The sequence below is a fragment of the Liolophura sinensis genome, chromosome 1, assembly GCF_032854445.1.
Source record: "Liolophura sinensis isolate JHLJ2023 chromosome 1, CUHK_Ljap_v2, whole genome shotgun sequence".
Taxonomy (NCBI): Eukaryota; Metazoa; Mollusca; class Polyplacophora; order Chitonida; family Chitonidae; genus Liolophura; species Liolophura sinensis.
In genome coordinates, this window is record NC_088295.1 from 17,638,364 (window position 1) to 17,658,782 (window position 20,419).

The 20,419-nt window shown below is 37.7% G+C and overlaps 1 protein-coding gene across 1 annotated transcript; it reads left to right on the forward strand.

The window, feature by feature from the left end:
- Positions 1-5,596: 5,596 nt before the first annotated feature.
- Positions 5,597-20,038, forward strand: LOC135473709 (cryptochrome-1-like). Its single transcript, XM_064753578.1, has 12 exons — positions 5,597-5,829; positions 7,221-7,388; positions 8,442-8,581; positions 8,680-8,822; positions 10,335-10,510; positions 11,052-11,158; positions 11,840-11,980; positions 12,257-12,424; positions 12,975-13,115; positions 13,547-13,704; positions 17,348-17,544; positions 19,905-20,038. Exons 2-12 carry the CDS (start codon positions 7,226-7,228, stop codon positions 20,036-20,038), a joined length of 1,668 nt encoding a protein of 555 aa, XP_064609648.1. The 5' UTR covers positions 5,597-5,829; positions 7,221-7,225.
- Positions 20,039-20,419: the final 381 nt, after the last annotated feature.

Sequence of the window (20,419 nt, forward strand, 5' to 3'; positions counted from 1 at the left end):
GATCTGCTAACACAGTACGTATCAAGTGTCACAGCAATAACCCTGCAGCTGACGTGCTAACCCGTCGGATAATTGCCTAGTAGGTTATTTTTTCGACAGGACCCATGAAAAGACTATCTCCCAGTGATAAGTGCCTACCGTATCACCTGACGTTTACGTGCCGTAGGGGTGTGAGATCCAGAACCGTAACCCCGAGGGGTGAGGGGGAACAGAACAAACCTAGCACAACAAAGCCCTCAATAGATTAACACGGGGCGTAATTGAATAGAATAACATCTTAGGTCACCTACTTCACGAAAGCTGGAACGTGAGAAAGTAACCGAGTCCTCCCAAGACAATTCCCCTTTGTTTTGAGCCCTTGCCGCGCTCCGCGTGAGATTGTGCTCCCCAGGGTAGGGCTCCTCCCACCGGGAATGCTTTGCTTACCACTTCTGCTCCTGGTAAATTTGCTTTACTGGGTATCGGATTATAATAAGGGCATTAATCATTTGACGCTATAAGGAATAGTCAGTTATGTAGTCATATATGTGAAAGGATTAGTGATGATTAGACCTGTATAAGGTTAAACCAACAAAAGGGCTACCTGTGTGTAATCTGATCATGAAAATTATATAATAATTATACATATATAACTCCACGTGTTCATAGCCTTATAGGTTATTGAATATTTGATTGTAATAAATCGAAGATTAAACTCACTTTGAACTCTGGAGGCTTGTTTCTGTAATAACAAATGTATGCATATGAGGAATAGGACCTGGAATGACCCTTTGATAGCCAGTCCTGCCTGAGTTCAAGCCAAATTTTGGCACCATAAGCCTTGATCACTGAGGAACAAGGAACAGGGACATAACATACGGAAACAGCTCATTGGTTTGCTCGTAGATTCTAACCAACTAACTGACCATCAACAAGAGGTATATCTTGTTCGAATTCATCAGTTTGTTAGCCAAACCCTGTCTTTTTGTGCTGGGCGTATCTATTGAAGTACAGTGGTTTCTCAGTCCCGAGTCTTCCCGGTATCTCCAGCCATAACCTAAAACACCATCGATCGTAATGGTGAAACATTTTTAAGTGGGCCAACGTTGCATAAAGCGACAATGAAATAAATTCGTTAAAAATACCGTGCAAAGGTCAAGTGTCAATGTAAATCAAATGTTCTTCTACATGACTATACGGGTGCACGCGTGTTACAAATTTGGTTTAAATTGCTGGCCGATTTCAAGACGTATGAAGTTTACAAGCATGTCTAAAAAAAACATAACTAAAATCACCCAAATCACCGTGAAAAAATTGGCCAAGGTTACCGGAAATGAAGAGGGTTCTTTCCAACGGCTAAGTAAGCTTAGTAAACCTGGTCAAACAAGCCTTCGAAGACATCTTGGGTGTTGACAAGGTAAAGGAGACACATACTCAACGACATTGAACAAATACATCGGAATCAATGAAAAACAATAGGGTTATTCTATATGATGTATATATGTGGTGCTGGTTTGAAGAAGATTTTTTAAAGGTTTCAAGAAATTTCCCCATTAAATATAACCCATATAACCCACAATGACCTGAAAACAATTGGCCAACAGACACAACGACCTTAACACAAAAATAAATCAATATCCATGAAAAACAATGTGGTCCTTCCACATGTATTGATGGACATAAACGTATGTAGTACTAGATTCATGAAGAAAACTTCATAAAGACATGCCTTCTTTACAAGCCTTTCGAAAAAACATAAATTTACAACATCACCCCAAATGACCTTGGAATGATCGGCCTAGATCTCGAAAAATGAATAGGGTTCTTCCCAATGCTGATATATGTGAAATAAGTTTGTAAGCGTGGCTTTAGATGCGTACAGGAGACAGCGCAATCATGAAAAATTACTGCTAGACGGACGAACCGAAGTCGAACCCTACGACTATACAAGCCGGTTTTGTGAACTCGTGTCCGAGCGATATCATGTCTTCCCAAGGGGCAACGTATAAAAATTGACACATTTACTTATTTAATATTTGGTCAATCGACAAGAGGATATTATCTGAAAGGATGTTTAAAGATATATCTTATAGAATACAGCAGAACAATTTATGTTAGTGTTTGGATTTTGAAGTATACACCAAAACTGTATATTTCACCATTAAACACATCGAATTATAGGATTATAAGAAAATTGGAAATATACAAACTATCCACAAGCCTTCAGATACAAAGGCAATCACCTGCATGCTTAAATTTACTTAAATGTACATGGGAATTAAGAAAACATGAAAATTCCAATCATTCTGTCAAGGAATTAATCACCCCATCGATCAACCAGTTTGTGCACAAATAAGCCCAAAGTGTAGTCAAGTCTCACAGTGTAATACCTGTACATTGCACTATACATCTGGTCGTTGCATTTGCACAACCCAATTTGAAAAGTATGTGGGTAATCAACCCGGGTATATATAAAGAGTAATTAATTTATACACCTACACGATACTGCTAATAGGCCGTCATTTGTGGCAACTAACCATTTGGCTTTTTGTTCCATCGGCCACTTATACCGCCAGTTCGGCCATTTCTTTTGTCTCATAAATGAACTCGCCCTCCTGTATGTCAATCAAGTATCAGACACACAAACCTTCCCATTTCACCTTCTAACAAGAAATACAGACTATACGCTGTTCAAACTTGGAAGGATGCATGCACCATCAACTTGCTGTCGTAATTCAGGCTTGATGTTTATGAATGCATCATTTATAGGCGTCTGGTAATAAACGAATGGGCAGTTTTTCAGTGCAGTCTTGATTGAGTTGCTCTACAGCTCGCTCTTTACCATGTAAACTTGTAATTAATATATCATGTATGTGAAATAGCAAGTACTTAGTTTCGATCTCTTGCGTTTGTAAGAAGATACACTGAAAAAGGAAATCGGATTAACACCTCGCACGCACGGATGTCTAAGGTGTATGGGTAGATACACAGGTAAATTGGTTAGTTTATCTATACGCTGACGCGACCTCATATTGACAGTAAAGTTTTCTTTCTCAAGACGGAAACAGTTATTCCCAAATATAACGAACTTACTCTTTCCTCTTTTTCATTTTATATATCTTTCTGTCGCAAATACATGATCTACTTGCCCTACTTTGTATACTATTGAGTCGTGCAATAAAGATTGATTTGAACAGAATTCGCGCGTCAGTTACCGTGCGATTCATACAGCTACATGCTGAAACTGTGATCGAACCCCTTCGGTCAAGGCCCTGATAGTGACGCTTTAACCTTCTGACCTTGCAAAGGTTCCTATGTATGTATTCATTTTTGATTGACATATCAACATATTGGGAAATTCTTTGAATGTTCTCAAAGATGTTTTATTAGTCATAATCTACTTGTATTGTGTTATAACACCAGTAAACCAGTTTTAATTAATAATGCAATATGCAAAAAAACGATCGGCCTGAGCCTCCAAAGGGCTTCGTTGAGTTTGGCTCAGCGAGTGATCCCCCCTTGATATTCCCATACACGCTACTACAATTTATCTATATCCGCGCCATAATGCACATTCCCACATTTATATAGTTTGATTTGTATACAATGTTTGACGGACTTTTCACCATTCTCTTTGTATGCAGGAATATTACATAGATAAATAGTCAACTGCTACATATTCACAGGCCCTAAAGTTTTCTCATTGGATTATTGGAAATTTGTATATATGCATATACCAGTAGGCCCTAATCCATGCAGCCGATATGGTCTTCCTCCAATAGCTGCATAATTAAGACAGCAATATGGCCTTTGTTACTTTAGACGATAAAGTAAAGAGCAACTTTTGCTATCTATGTCTTAAAAAGCACACCATACATATATACTATAGTGACAAGAGTACATTGCCAATGTGACAAGAACGTCATGTTCCGGAGGTCCAGTCGAGATACATAGCTTGTCACTTTTAGAATGGCTATATCTATATACATATCCTCCTCATAACGAGATCTCCACTTTTGGCCGCATTGTCATTGCTTTGGTGAACGCTCAGTAGATAAGGTCATCCAGCGGACTACGAGATAACACGGCGGCATAAAAGAACGGCATAAAACAACAATCAAATAAATAATTAAATATATTAACAAATAAACCAATCAACAATTAAATAAATAAATAATAACAAAAAGGGACTAATATGTAATTTTGCCCGGCTTCCTTTCATTGTTTCAGTCGCCAGAAATTGCCTACAACGGGTTTCATGACATCTCAAAGACCAGGGCTTCAGGGACCTGGGTGCATGGCCCCTGGACCCTCTCTTGTTCGGCTAGGATAGTAACTTAGCGGTCGATTCAACAAAGCCATTGATGACTTCAGAAACTGAAATACGATTTAAAAGCTTATTTTTCGGCTTTAGAAATTAAAATTTTGTCTACCTCACCAGTAGGCCTATTAGCTGAAGACAAAAATTTCCACAGGACCTGGTACGGTAAGGCGGGAATCGGCTCAAGAGAGGTACGATAAAGGAAGTTCAAACTTCAAAATCCCAGAACAGTTATGTAAATTTCCAAATCAAAAGTATAAAACTTGGTCCAAACACCCATAAAAGTTATATGGCTATGAAAGAGATGGTTGCTTGGTAATAACCCGCCAAAATGCACTCTCTGTCAAAAACAGCAATTTTTCGTTCAAACAGGGCACATTGTCTTTAATTTACACTATGAAGATCAACGTTAACCAGAATATCTTTACTTTCACGCGTGTATTCCTACATGCTGTCACAGTGATCACTTTATCATGTGATCAGTTTTGTCTGATTTTGGCAAGTTTATAGTTCGCATTTCGGCCGTAGTCTGTCAGGCATCCTTCAGAGTACAGTGAACTAATGAACTTACTGTGGAGAACAGGTTGCACCTCGCAAAAGAGTTTGAATCATTGTGGTTCTTTTTTCTTTCTTGGGCAACAAACTTTCTGAGTAAAGATATAGGCTAGTGTTGCATTAGATAAGTGTCATTGTGAATTTAAATGGATAATTGTTAAGCTGTGGTAGGCCTATTACGTAACGTGTGGCAACTATAGCGAAATCATACGTAAATCCTGGTTGAGAGCATATGTGGCCCTCTAGCTATCATTAACATGTTGATATGTCTAGCAGAAGTATAAAGCTGAACATTTGTAATATATGTATTTAATTGATTGGTGCATAGAACGTTCTCAATAATTTTTCAGAAAGTTACATTCGTGGTGCATTCATTTTCCCCACTCAACAGTGTCTGGTCCAGAAAAAAAGACATTTCAGTGAGACTGGAGCAGTCTACCATTTTTCGATTTTATGATGTATAGATTGCTTCAGTTTATGATCGGAGATAAGTCGCATGCTTGCCATGTAACAGGAAGAGAAGAGTAAACCAAAACTGAAAAAGAACTTGCCTTACCGCACAATGCCACGTGGTCTAGAGGCGTAGGGGGCGTGCCTTTATACAAAACCACAGCCCTACAGGGCTATCTTCGAACAACTGTCAGGGTTACTCCCCTTCTAAACATTTGTCACCGTGGTGTGGCGCTATTTTCAAACTGTTTTGACAAGGGCAGGTAGTGTGATATGTGGAGAAGTTATTCTACTGTCTGTGCCTTGCGGGTACGGGGGAAAGTAAACAGCGAATAGAGCATTAATTATGACCACAGTGAGGTGTAACTGGTGAGGCAATAAGACTCAAATGTTTTGCCGTCACCTACATTACGTGGCATAACTGTCCTGTAGTGTGGCGTACAGGTAAAATAGCACTGGCCGATGTCGTTGCATTCGTAAGCTGCAAGCGTGCAAATATTCCCTGGCAGGTGCAGCTTCATTAGGTATGGATAGACTATGTCCTTATAACAGAATTAGTGGCTGTAATGATATGTATCTCCACAGAGAACCCAATCAAGGTGTTCACAATACAGGACTAAGGAGCTCGCCACACCTGGTTCAATAAAATTAAACGTTGAGGTCTATTTTCAACAATTTCTGGTTCTGTAAGACGGATCGGAAGCTAGAGACCACATGATCTTCTTAGTAACAAATGGTGTGGGTAAAAAAAAACGGTCCTCCCAACGTTATTGCATAGGCTTATGTGGTTCACACAGTCATTTATACTGATAAAATGATCCAACAGCTCGGCTCTTTTATGTGAGCCCAATCAGCATTTCAGGGGTCTCACGAGTTCACGCAGATATCGGCGAGACAGGTGGGAGCTCTGGCAAGCTAACATACATAAAAGACGTTATTTTACTTTAGTTGCTGGACTGAACACAACTCGATGGCACCGTTTGCATGTAAAATCATGTCTTTTAGCGATGGTAGTTTGCAAGGGACCCCACCTGTCTCGCCAATATCTGCGTGATACCAAGACCCCTGAAATGCAGATTGGGCTTATTTAGAACTGTTGCTCTAGGTTGTGGTTTCCCTGGTATTGGGCTTTAGCATGCTATGTACTCTGTTTGTGACATCAGCAGAGCTGCAAAGCTTACCCAGAAAGTTAATGAAAATCAATTAAACGGTTTCAATGAAGGCAATATCAGGTGTCGGTAAAGCATGAAAATTAGAAGTACACAGCTCATACCACAATTTCATTGCCATTGAATTTCTGTTAATTATTTTTGTTTATGACAAGCATCTGGACTGTATGGAGTATATGATTTCATTATTGCAGATGTGGCCTTATACCTAGTCCTATAGCACAATATGACTGTGTTTTTATAGTTCTGACTTGACACAGAGTCTGACATACAGCCATGACTCTCATTAAAGCTGACAGGAAACTCCTCATACCAGATGCAAGCATGACCTGGTAAATTATGGAGAAATGAATGTGACATGTACAAAACATTGGCCCTTTTACCCTGTTTGGAGATGTGGTTGACTGATAAGTGTCATTAATTATTGGCTGGTGCGGAGCTACCCTGCAGTTGTTGTTGATAAGTTTACGTTGGTAATCATTACTGGTTTATGAGAGCATATGCTACATATGTGTGTCTGTTTTCGGTCAGAACAAGTTCTAAAACAGCCTCCCATCAAAACATCATCCGCCGTATCAGAACAGAAGGCATTTATTTTTTTAAATTCATACACTTTTACCATATCCTAGTAGTTAGGTCAGCCGTTCACCAATATGTAATCAGTTTGTTTGGTAGCTGTCTAGGTATATACATAATGGGGGCAAAATCTCTTATGTATGACTAACCTGACTGTGTTAATTTCCCAGGAAGTATGAATACAACTGCAAGCAAAAGGAAGTGTGAAATATCGGCTCAGACTTCAATTCATTGGTTTCGCCATGGACAACGCCTTCATGACAATCCAGCTCTGCTAGATGCTCTTGATGGTTGTGATACATTATATCCAGTTTTTATTTTTGATGGACAGGTTGCAGGTATGTGATGCTATCAATTATTTTTTTTTCTTTTACATATATGGTATTTACTCAAAAATAGATATATATTTTGTCAACTATGACACTTCTAGCTCCAGGTTTGGAGTTACAGTTTTCCTTTCCTTTGTAATCAAAAAAGGGAGATAAAACATAAAAAAACTATATGTATAATTATACAGGAAACTGAAATAAAAACCTGGAAATGTCTGTAATGGTTGGAAATATTGAGACAAAATTTTTCAATGGTTTTGATGAAAAATATGATAAAACATTTTAGACAAAATTTGTGTAAAAATTGAAAAGTATTTATTCTGTCTTCCAGTTTGTCTTTTAAGAACATTTTTGGAAAAAAAAAAAACATTTCTAAACCCGCAGGAATTAGACTATGCAGTAAATGAGAGAAAAGAACTACAATGGAGTTACAGGAAAGCATAACTGAAGATTTGCTTTGATTTATGGGATGGTGTAAACACTGAAATGTTTTTCTGGAATTTTGTTCATACATGATTATGATATGATTATGATATGCTTAAGATGTGGTAATGTTAATTTGTACATGTATCCTTCTGAAACTTTGATAAGAAATATATCTCCTGGAAAGAAATATTGTTGTCAATGTTTTTTTACTTCAACTTTGCCCACAATGTTATTGAAAGTTATATTGTTGTGAAGAAATATTATTTTAATGTTTTGATCTAATTTTATTACAAGGATAAAATGATTTACAAATTGGAAGCACATTTCTACGCTTAAATACATAGGTCTGAGACCATTTTCAGAATAAAGATAAGGGCAAAAGCTTGTTTCGTAAGGGCGTATGTCCTAAGGGCACCTTTCCTGTTTGGGTTCTGTCCTTAAGGGCTCATATCCTACATTCATCGCTGAGATGACGTGGGTCATCTGTAATTTTCCAATTCAGATTATGTTTTGTATGTTACAGGTGTTTGAGAAATAACCATGAATGTCAAAAATTGCAGTTAAGTAAAATAACTAGGGTATTCCTTTCTTAACCCTGGGTTAAATTTTGTTTGATTTTAATATTCTTGTTTTTAGGAACAGATACAGCTGGGTATAATCGTTGGAGATTTCTTCTTGAGAGCCTTGAAGATTTAGACAGACAGTTTCAAAAGCATGGTGGCCGGCTGTATGTATTCAAAGGAGATCCAGTAGTTGTTCTCAAGAACTTATTCAAGGTGAGTCATGTGAATTCTGTGATGTAAAGGTAGCTAAATTACTTGATTCATCATACACTAAAATTCTGTTTATTTCTTGTTCTGGGATGATGTTACAGGAATGGGGAGTGACAAAACTAACCATCGAGCAGGACCCAGAACCGATATGGCAGGACCGGGACTGCAGAGTTAAGTCCCTTTGTGAAGATGAAGGAGTGACCTGTGTGGAGAAGATCTCTCACACTCTTTGGAACCCTCATGTGTAAGATTAAATACATTGTGATCAGATCATATCCAAAAAGTATCTATGTACTTTGTACATGTCTTGTTATACAGCTATTAAAGGGAATGTGGGGAATTGATCACAGGTGAAATATTTATTCCAGGTGAAGGGTTAAATTTTTAACATAGTGTCCATGCTGGTATCAATTCTGACAATACAAGTATGCATTATATTAAGGCAATTTAATGGCAATCCATTGTAATGTGTATATGTATAAATAACAGTACATATGTTCTGTAATAATGGTTGATAACTCAGTAATTCACACCCTATGGATAATGTGTGTGGGTAGAGAATTACCTGAATTTAGTGTAAAACTGTGATAAAGTTGTACTGTGCAGCAGTGTGCATTAACTTTCTAACTGACCAGTTACAATGGGAGAGGGCATATTTTTTAATCCCGTGAGTTGGTGGTAATGAGAAGCAGAACCTGGCTCAATTGTTATGTCAAAAATGGATTGTAGCACAAAGTATTTATAGTGTTAGAATGTATCAGTTTCTATTGCAACGTCACTCTGTCTTTAACAGGATTTGCACGGTCCATGAAACTCCTTGAATTTTCTGAAAAAAATGAAATTCTGTTTCAAGTATCCGTACTGTACTTGACAGTCCTGGAGAAAAATAAATATTCCTGGAAACTCCTTGAAAATTCTGATTTAGGGTGGAAAGAAATGTGTGTTGTATCCATAATTGTTTATCAAAACGTGAGATTACTGAATTCAAAAGAACTAATTTTTCTTAAACATATTAAAAACGTTTCTTATGTGATTGGCCATTTCAGCATTACATATGGTTCAATTTTCTTTACCTAACAGCATGCAGTGTTTTACTTATTCAGTTAAAAACAAAACCAAGTCAAAACACAGTTAAATCTAAGTATGTGGAGGTGACATTATAGATGCTGCTGTTTGTTGTTGTCTCCACATTATGCATGCTTGATCGGTCTGCGGTAAGATCTAGCTGTGTCATGTAGGCCTAATATTGTAAAATTGTCAAATCAGCAGATTCTTTATTCCATTCAGAGCAAAAGAAATTTATTTGATTGGGGAGAAAAATTAAGGCAAGAATTCTATTAAAGCTAATTTATCTGTCAAATAAACATCCCCCACTTTAAAGTAACCAAATGTCATGTAACTGCCGCTCAAGTTGGGCAAGAAATAAATACAGAACTCATGGAAAACCAAGCAGAAAAAGTACATTAAAAAGATAACTGCAGAAAAAAGGTAACATCTAAAATAAAGTCCTGTTGCCATTCATTTGAAAGGTGCCCATTGGAAATGTCAAAGGATATTGGGACAACATGTCATAGATGCATCTGCTGATGCCTCATTGATGAACGGAGAAGTGTGCATAGTTTTTGTGAAAAACTTTATTCTTGTTATTGTGTGTACTTATGGGAAAAAAATATGTTCTTCAAGAATATGGACACGAGTGTTCTGAGTTGATAAGGTAAACAAAACAGTACAGTCAAACCTGATACCCCTGTTCCAGAATAATAAAGCTGAATGGTGGCCTTCCCCCTGTCACATACATGCTGTTCAATCAGGTCGCCAGATCTACAGGTAAACCAGACAGACCCGTGGGTGACCCGGACTTCACAAAGGTCAAGCTACCTGTGTCTGACAATCACTCTGAACAGTTTGGGGTGCCCTCCCTGGCTGATATGGGTAGGTATTTGAAATGAAATTTTGTGTAAGGAGCAGATGTACTGAACTTAGTTTTCCCCAAAACCTGGCTGTCAGTGTGAGGAACAGCTAAATGACTTTGTATGAGTTCATAGTGAATATTCAACGGAATGACATAGATTTGCCTCCCCTTGAACAATGATGTAGTATAGGAATGATGGGTGTCAGTCACAAAAATTTGTACAGTGCCTAGAGTTTTGTACAAAATGCTTATCAACAGATTTTTGACTTCATGACAACTTGTTTATCTTTTGGGTTGTAACAGGAACAGGAAGTTGTTAAACCGAATGGGCTACTTTAACGATGTAACATGACCTTTATAGTTTAATGGGTTGTTTGATACAGCATGGCTTTGTCACAGTTTCAGTCATCTTTTAATAGGCTGCTCCTTGTAACATGACATTGTAGCAGAACATTGTAACCATTTCATGGTGGCATGAATAGCTTTAGGTAACCTGACTGACTTTGTAACAGTTTCTAGTGTAATGTGTACCTTCGTATACCTGAGATGTTCTTATGGCAGGAGTGAAGCCCGAGTGCAAAGAGCAGGATGATAGAATTAACAAGTGGATGGGAGGAGAGACCAAGGCATTAGAGCTGCTTGAGTCCAGACTCAAACTGGAGGCTGAGGTGAGTACTTGTCAGTGAAAAGCAGATAACAGTAATATATAAAATCAGTAAGCATATTTATTACCTGTGTTTGTCATAGGCAATGTGTAAATTCTGTGGATTGTTAATTGGAATATAATATCACTCATTATCGCAGTGTTCAAGTCTGTTTCAAACTGCATACTTAAAGGCAGAATTTATGCACATAACGTGTCACTAAAGAGGTGACCTTCATAAAACTGTGCAAAATATTTCTTGACATCCTATAGCTCTCTTAGAATGTTTCTAAATGTTGGTTGCAGTTTAAAAAAATAGGGTACAGTAAACTACAAAATTCATGAAATTGGTGTCTTGTGTGTGGTAGAATCAGTGCTAGGGTAAATGATAGGTAGAGTACCACAAAACTGATAAATTTAAGTTTATTAATGTGTCAGTGTCAAGGTCATAGTATATTACTTTTTGTTCAACAGTCCTCATCTGAGAATCTGATGTGTACCTCTAAACTTTAATCAGTAAAGTAACTTAAGTTCATTTTTGTTGAATAGAATATTTCTTACAGCTATAAAATTTATAAGCATGTGTACAACATACAAAGATACAACATACAAATTTCCTTGGTGTCAGTTTGAAGACATTAGCTCCTGTTGGTCCTGATGTAATTACTCGTTGATCATTACCTGCACAGTCTGTGTTTGTCTGCAGGCGTTTGAGAAGAACATCTTCCTGCCCAATCAGCATCAGGTGGACCTGATTGGCTCACCCATGAGCTTGAGCGCTTACCTCAGGTTCGGCTGTGTCTCTGTCAGGAAGTTTTACTGGGGCATTCAGGACACCTATGTTAAGGTACTGTAAGATTGCAACTAAAATTTCATCTGTCTTTACTGTGTTGAATTTTTGTTTGATGAGACAGCTCAGTGTCATTTTTCACATGAACTATTGTGGCATTGCAAGCCAAACTGCAAGTTATAATAGCCTTATGGAAATTGGTAAAAGTATGTCATTAAGTTTGCTGTTCCAGATATCCAGGTATTCAACAATATTCCTTTTTTCTCACTTATTCCTCGTCATTATTTTGAAAGAAAGTTACAGCTGTTTTTTTTTTTTGTTTTTTTTTTGCAGTTGAAGGGAAAAGATGCCCCGCTGTCAGCAACAGCTCAGTTAATGTGGCGAGAGTACTTTTACACCATGTCCCTAAACAACATTAACTATAACAAAGTGGAAAACAATCCCATTTGTCTGAAAATCAACTGGATTAAGGATGACAAAAAACTAGAGAGGTGGTTACAGGTATGCAGTTTGGCCAAGATTTTCATAAAGCTTTAAAAGTGAAATGCACACCTTTGCAAAATTTTTGTCTACAAACTTCTCTTAATCCCTCCACTGATATGAAAGATACCCTATCGACCATTATTTAAAAACATTTATGATGAATAACAGTATTTGACCCCTTTAAGTGAAGAGTCCTCAAGAAATAAAATCTTTGGCAGTTTCTGTGAAATTTTCAATTTGTAACAATAAATCAGGTAGATATGACTGAGTAAAGCAGTTATGCTGGAATGAAGTTGTGCATATTTGAAAGTATGACGCCAACTGTTCATGCAGGATGTCACACCAAAAAGTTTTGTTTCCACATTATCCTATTTAATACTATGCAGTCTTTCTAACAATTTAGGAATGCAATTCAAACTACCTTGATCCTTTAGCCCAGCTTTTAAGATGTACGGGCCTTGATACTGGAGTAGCTCTTTAAGGTTTGTGGTAAGCAAAACATAAATTTTTTATGCTATTCCCTGATTTGTATGTTTGTTGTTCCAGTAGTTTTATTGCATATTTGCAGGGGGAAACAGGTTTTCCATGGATAGATGCCATCATGAAGCAGCTGAGGGCAGAGGGGTGGGTGCATCAGGCTGCCCGCCATGCTGTAGCCTGTTTTCTGACTCGCGGGGACCTCTGGCTTAGCTGGGAAGATGGACTGAAGGTGGGTACTGATAATTGATCGATTGCCACTCCAATAATAACCACACCCACCAAGCATGTTCCCATTTATACACCTGCAGGCTATTTTGTCTGGTAAACTGGAGGTGTCAACAAATATGAAGTATTCTAATATCAAGTATTTTGACTGGTTGTTGCAGTTGGTGATGTTTTAATTGACAGCAATGATTGGTCAGTTCGACAGTAAGTCATCATGCAGAAATCAGCAACATGTCTTCAGCAATGAAATCATAATACTATGTTATGTAAAAGATACATTGTAATTTTAACACATTAGCATATGTAAAATGCCATTTTGATTCTTTGCTTTTAGAGTTCACTTATTATTCATTAGTCTCAACTGATTTTGTTGTCTTCAGGTTAAGATGTCAATGTGCTAAATGTACTAAATGCTTTATTTTGTTTGACTTGAAGGTATTTTATAAATATTTGCTGGATGCTGATTGGTCAGTGTGTGCTGGGAACTGGATGTGGGTTGCAAGCTCTGCGTTTGAGGATGTCCTCCAGTGTCCAAAGTGTTTCTGTCCAGTACGCTATGGTATCCGCATGGACCCTAAAGGAGCATATATCAGGTACTCCAGCCACTGCCCTGAGCTTGAGATGTGACCTTACCGTGTACTCAATATCTGTGGGCATGTGGAGGAATAGGCTGGTCACTCAAATTTGCCATGAAATTCGAATAAAGGCACTGATGTGGTGTCCCCCATTTTTTCGTACTGGTGTAATAATACTCGCGGGGAAAAAACAAAATTGTCACAGGTATGCCTCTACATGTCACTTTAAACCAGATTTCAGTGTAGGTCACGATTTTTTATCAATATAAATTCCTGAAATAATAAATAAAAAGTAACAGTACCTGGATAAACAAAAAGACTTCAAGGGGCACACGTGATTTGCCTACCGGCTTCACCTTGCGCTTGGTGGGTGCTAATCATACACTCCAAATACAATCCTGCTGTCATCCCCTTGTTTCTTCATTTTCTTTTTCTAAAACATTGAGTCCAGCTGATGAAATTCAGCAGTTGCACACATGTTTAGGCACTCAGGCTGGAGAGGCCACATTCTGTGCATAATTACATGTATGTATTTTCCTCGTATCTGGCACTCTCTCTATTGGGATATACTTCGTAGTATATCCACGAAAATACTCAATGGTTGAGAGTTATCAGATCAAAACTGTTAATCTCCTCAAAACTGATATTTTTTCAACTGGCTGTGATAGACTTGCCTTCATGAGCGGAGGAAATTTTGTTGATTTATTTATTTATTTACTATAAATGCCTTTTTATTCGCGGGCATAAACTTTTGCAGAGTTGGTAAGAAGACACATTGCGGGAATCAACTTTCACGGATCGTAACAGAATTTTTAAACAACTGATAAACAAAAATCAAACTTTAAGTAATAAAACAACTCAAGCATTTAAATAACAATGTTACCATTTAAACTTGTGTGTACCTGTAAGATGTGACAAAAATTCTATACAATACAGTAACTTGATCAGACAAAGGAAGTTAATCCTTCTAAGCTTTTAATCTTTTGAAGACGGTTAATCTTTACTAGATGAAGCCCTTACCTGCCGTGTAAGCAAATATTCATGTCACTCACTCCGGGAGACCACGAAGAATTAAATGTGATATAAATAAATCCCACTGTTTAATTCTAATGCATCAGCAGTATTAGTGAAACTTTGAGTGAACTGTGACAGATTTTAGTAAATTTCTCAGAAATCACCATTATGAAAAGGAAGTTTGAAGCCTGGAAACCACCGAGCGATGTATCAGGCGTGTCAGAAAGGTGATTGGACTGGAGGGCAAGTACAGTTGATAAAAAAACGGCCTCTCTCATCGTATTTATATCGTATCACGTGCACACGCCAAGTACAAATTATCAATTTGTATGTCTCCAGCTGCAGCAAGAAATCAACAGCAACAACAACGTCACATTGTGGCGATACTTAGACGGAGCTAAGCCTGCTTAAAAGAAAGCAAGATTAACCCTCTATCAGTTAAGCTGGATTTGTGAAAGCCGGAATACATTCTAATTAGGTATTTCTAATTAACGTGTTTGAAAAAGTATTAGAACTGTAGTGATTGTTAACAAATTTTTAACTCTAACGCATGCTACAGCAATAAATTACTTACATGGGTTTTATATTCGATGGCACTTACTTTCGCAGAAATGTATTTGCTGTGAAATCCACGAATATTAGTACCACACGAATAAAAAGGCATTTACAGTATTTGATTGGTGTTTTACTCCGTACTCAAGATTATTTCACTTATACGACAGCGGCCAGCATTATCGTGGGAGGAAACCGGGCAGAGGCCGGGGGGAAACCCACAATCATATGCAGGTTGATGGCAGACCTTCCCACTTACGGCCGGAGAGATAATTTTGTTGAAAAACTGGATCAATTTGTTCTGCAGTTAGGTAAATAAAATTGGAAATATTTGTATATAGGAGTAACTTTTGCTCCATAGGTCTGGGAGCCTTCTGCCTCGCAGATGACAGATTCATGGATGAAGCAGTCCTGCTTGTCATCCTAATTCATTCAACATCTAATAATGGCGTATGGTGAATCATTTCACACATGATAATGTGCCATTATTTCAAGACGTTATTGTCAGAGATGCAGGAATTTTTGTTTTATAATTGATATGTTTTTAATACTGTCATTCAACAAGTACCTGAAATTCATGTGTACTTGAAGACATTTTGTATCACAAATTGTGGTCAGTCACGTTCAAACTTATTCCAACCATCAGAAATTATCTGCTGTTGTCTGGATTTGTTCTCACGTTTTTATCTCCTGTGGATGACAAAGGAACATCGTCTACTAGCTGTTGAAGAGATAATGAGTTTGTTATTTAATAAATGTACTTCAGTCTGCTATTACAGATGTACATATGGGCCCGCCATCTTGATACCACTACATACATGTAGTATGTTACTTAGATCGGCTATTGATTACATAGGCTGTAATTGTAATTAAGATGTTACTATTCTACCCTGAAAGACATCTAGTTAAAATGTCTGCTTCTAGGGCTAGGTTCCCATTAATTGCACTGTTACCTGTGTACATGTACATGTGTACAAGACACCACCTGTGACTTTGATCCATTCTTAAAGGCAGACAACAATCAATCAAATAAATAAATAAAAATTTAATACCTGCCGTGAAGGTGTCACTGTCTTTGACCTTGTGTGCAGATGTCACTTACCTGTCCTCAGAAAGCTGTCACTGTTTGCCTGTATACATTTGCCTATATAACAGTTTATCTGTGCTTTAATCCGCTCTTGATACTTACCTGTCCTGAAGGTAACACTGTTTACCTGTATACATGTACATAACAGAATTCCAGCAACTTTGATCCACTCTTGATTGCAGACGTTACTTATCTGTCCATTAGAAAGTTGTCACTGTTTACCTGGATACATATACATAACAGACTATCTGTACTTTAATCTGCTCTTGATTGCAGTCGATACTTACCTGTCCTGAAGGTAACACTGTTTACCTGTATACATGTACATAACAGGATTCCAGCAACTTTGATCCACTCTTGATTGCAGACGATACTTACCTGTCCTGAAGGTAACACTGTTTACCTGTATACATGTGCATAACAGGATTCCAGCAACTTTGATCCACTCTTGATTGCAGACGATACTTACCTGTCCTGAAGGTAACACTGTTTACCTGTATACATGTACATAACAGGATTCCAGCAACTTTGATCCACTCTTGATTGCAGACGATACTTACCTGTCCTGAAGGTAACACTGTTTACCTGTATACATGTGCATAACAGGATTCCAGCAACTTTGATCCACTCTTGATTGCAGACGATACTTACCTGTCCTGAAGGTAACACTGTTTACCTGTATACATGTACATAACAGAATTCCAGCAAGTTTGATCCACTCTTGATTGCAGACGATACTTACCTGTCCTGAAGGTAACACTGTTTACCTGTATACATGTACATAACAGGATTCCAGCAACTTTGATCCACTCTTGATTGCAGACGATACTTACCTGTCCTGAAGGTAACACTGTTTACCTGTATACATGTGCATAACAGAATTCCAGCAACTTTGATCCACTCTTGATTGCAGACGTTACTTATCTGTCCATTAGAAAGTTGTCACTGTTTACCTGGATACATGTACATAGCAGACTGCCTCCAACTTTGATCTGCTCTTGATTGCAGAAGATACTTGCCTGTTCTGAAGGAGATGCCTTTACGTTACCTCTTCCAGCCGTGGAAGGCTCCTCTAGAGGTGCAGGAAGCGGCGGGCTGCATTGTGGGCAAGGACTACCCGTCTCCCATGGTGGATCACATGCTGGCAGCGAAGGTGAACAGGAAGAAAATGATGGACATTAAGGAGATAATGAAGACTGATACAGGTGAGATCATGCATATTTGTAAGCCCAGGCTTGTTTAACACACCTGCGTCCTTGGCCAACAATATCACATGATTCTATCTTGTCCTCTCAATTTGGTAGGTGTAATGGTGTCAAAACTACCCTGTTTCACCTGAAGCTGAGCATTTTTCAAGTCACACATTTTGCTTGACTTCAGTTTTAATTCATCCTTCTTGTAGGACCATTTAGAGTTTTTTGTGAAATTTAATGTCTTATCAGAAAAGGTTAAAGTTGGAGAAAACATAAAAGCTACATAAAATTCAGCTGAAAGATTGCGAAAAGTTAGTTGAAAATGTGGTCTTAAATATTTTTTTTGATTTTTGTTAAAGAGATAAAAGCATGTGAAAATAGTTTTTGTATGGTGGCTATTTGAGAATATATAGTATTTGTGTGATAATGTTTAATAAATAAATTGGAACTAGAATTTTGTCTTTTCAACTTTCAAATGTGTTTAACCTGGAATTTGGTAATATTTATATTTTTATACTGTATATTTATAAATATTATCATAATTTCTCTTAAATGCATATGTTTGGGGAGTCAGTGCTTGGGGTTTAACGTTGTACTCAACAATTTTTCAGTCATATGACGACGAAGGAATCTTTAAGATGCATGTACGTGTAACTTGCCTCCTTGTAGCAGGACAGATTTCCACCGCTCTTTTATTTAGTGCTGCTTCACTGAGACGATTTACCGAAGGCAAGTAAGCCGCCTCGCCCGAGCCATTATACTGATACGGGTCAACCAGTCGTTGCACTATCCCCTTCATGCTGAACGCCAAGCGAGGAAGTTACAACTTCCTCTTTTAAAATCTTAAGACATTCATCACATCCTTATTTAGAACATTATTGTGCTGTGACGATAAATATCAAAAGGCGGCCTTAAATACCCATCATACAAAAATATTTTTTACAAATACAATTTTCTCCTGAAAGAAATCAAAAAAAAATATTAAAGCATTGGTGTCCAGATTTATCTACTGGCCCTAATTATGCAGATTATTACCTGTTTAAACAGTATGTTATTGGGAGGGCTTCTGAGAAACATAATAATAACTATGAAACCACCAGAAACAATAGATTTGCTGCCCTAGCTGATCTCCAACCAGCCACTCGGTACTACTCAAAGGGGGATGTCGTAGATGGCCAACCCAAGCCTAGCTGGCCTAAATAACTTGGACATTCCTATCAAAATGATCTCATTTTCAAGATGGATTCCAGCTACTCAAAAGCAAATATACTGCTGTATCAATTTGAATCCATAGTGGACGACGTTGAAATTCCAATTTATGACACTGGCATCTCTGGCCAGACTTCAGATTCCAAGTTTTCAGACCTGTGGTACCCTGTGCATTTTCTGTTTCATTTTGTGTGTTTATTTTAAAATTGAATATTTTTGTACTCTTCTTCCCCTCTGTCTGCTTCATGATAAATATCATTCTGTTCCCCAAAGGATTCAAAATTCATACCTATGTGCAATGACAACACGTTATTGTCAGCATTTCGAAACAGTGATGTAAAATATAAATACAGATAGAATGTGGACGTCAGCATGCCTTGTACAGAGAATTCTTATCTATCAGTTTTCAAATCAGTTAATAGTATTTTATAAGTATATTGTGCGCAGGTGTGATTGTGGAAATTCAGCTGTTTTCCTGTCTTGTTAAAGTTTTCAGCTGTAAAATGGCGAGAGCAGATATGGCTGTTTTCGGTGGTTACAAAATCCGTCCTTTTTGTGCTGTAAATCCATGCCTTCCTTAGGGCCATGTCATCTGGAAACTTGAAAAAACTAACTCCAGGGTTCTTCAATGACCTGTTTTAACAAGTTATGCAGGACAGCAAACCTTTTTGCGGAGAAATTGGATATGCTTGTTATCACTCTTGTAACTTTCTTTAACACTAAACGAAATTGCAAAGCTCTGACAGCTCATGAAGGTTGGCTTTGTATGAAGTAATTCGGCAGGGATTACCGAGTGTTTGGCGGAAAACATGCATAAAACCAGCCTCATTATTTCGTGATATTACTCAGATTAATGTACTCTTTTCCATATTTTTTTACACTCAATTTAACAACATATATAGGGGTAGATAGTTATGAATAAACAATGAATCTGGACACTAATCCTTTAAAGACCATATTTGCAATTAGTTTATGACGCTCGTTACCCTGATTTTGATGTTGTTTTTATGTTTTCTTCTGCAAGTTTTGACAGAAAAAGTATCATTTATAGTCCTTTATGCAGTTCTGAAAGTGTATTTTTACACACCAAACTTCAGGTAAAAAAAACAATTTAAGAAACATGTATAAATCAGTGCTAACTGTTGATACTATGTATGTTACAGGTAAGCAGTATTGTGCACCAGTGAACCAGACAGAGGTGGGACAGTTTGCATTCTTACAGGAACTGACTGACCCCAGCAACACATGCCTCTCCGATGTCACCTGTCAAGCTCTCAATGTCCAGGAATGTATGTAGTCCAATCCATAGCCTGTTTCAAACTACAGAAATATTGAATTCAGAATCCTATGAGACTGGATCCTATTGGTTCAGGATTTTAATATTCGTAATATCCATCATTTTCCACTCATATAGTTCATAGTCATTGTACTACAGGTATGAAAATGTGCATATATGCAGAGAAGATAAAATATGTTACGCTGTAATACATTTTAAAGCAAATTTTCTTGACCAGCTCAAATAACAGAAATTATGCAGTTTGTGTCCCTTCTAAGCTCTGGCCATGTAGTTTTCGGCTCTGTTGGATTTACTAGCGATCGGAGGAGAGGACATTTGGCCGAGATGAGCATTTCGGTCAACTTCGAATATGGACAGACACTTTTTATGTGCGTCTACATC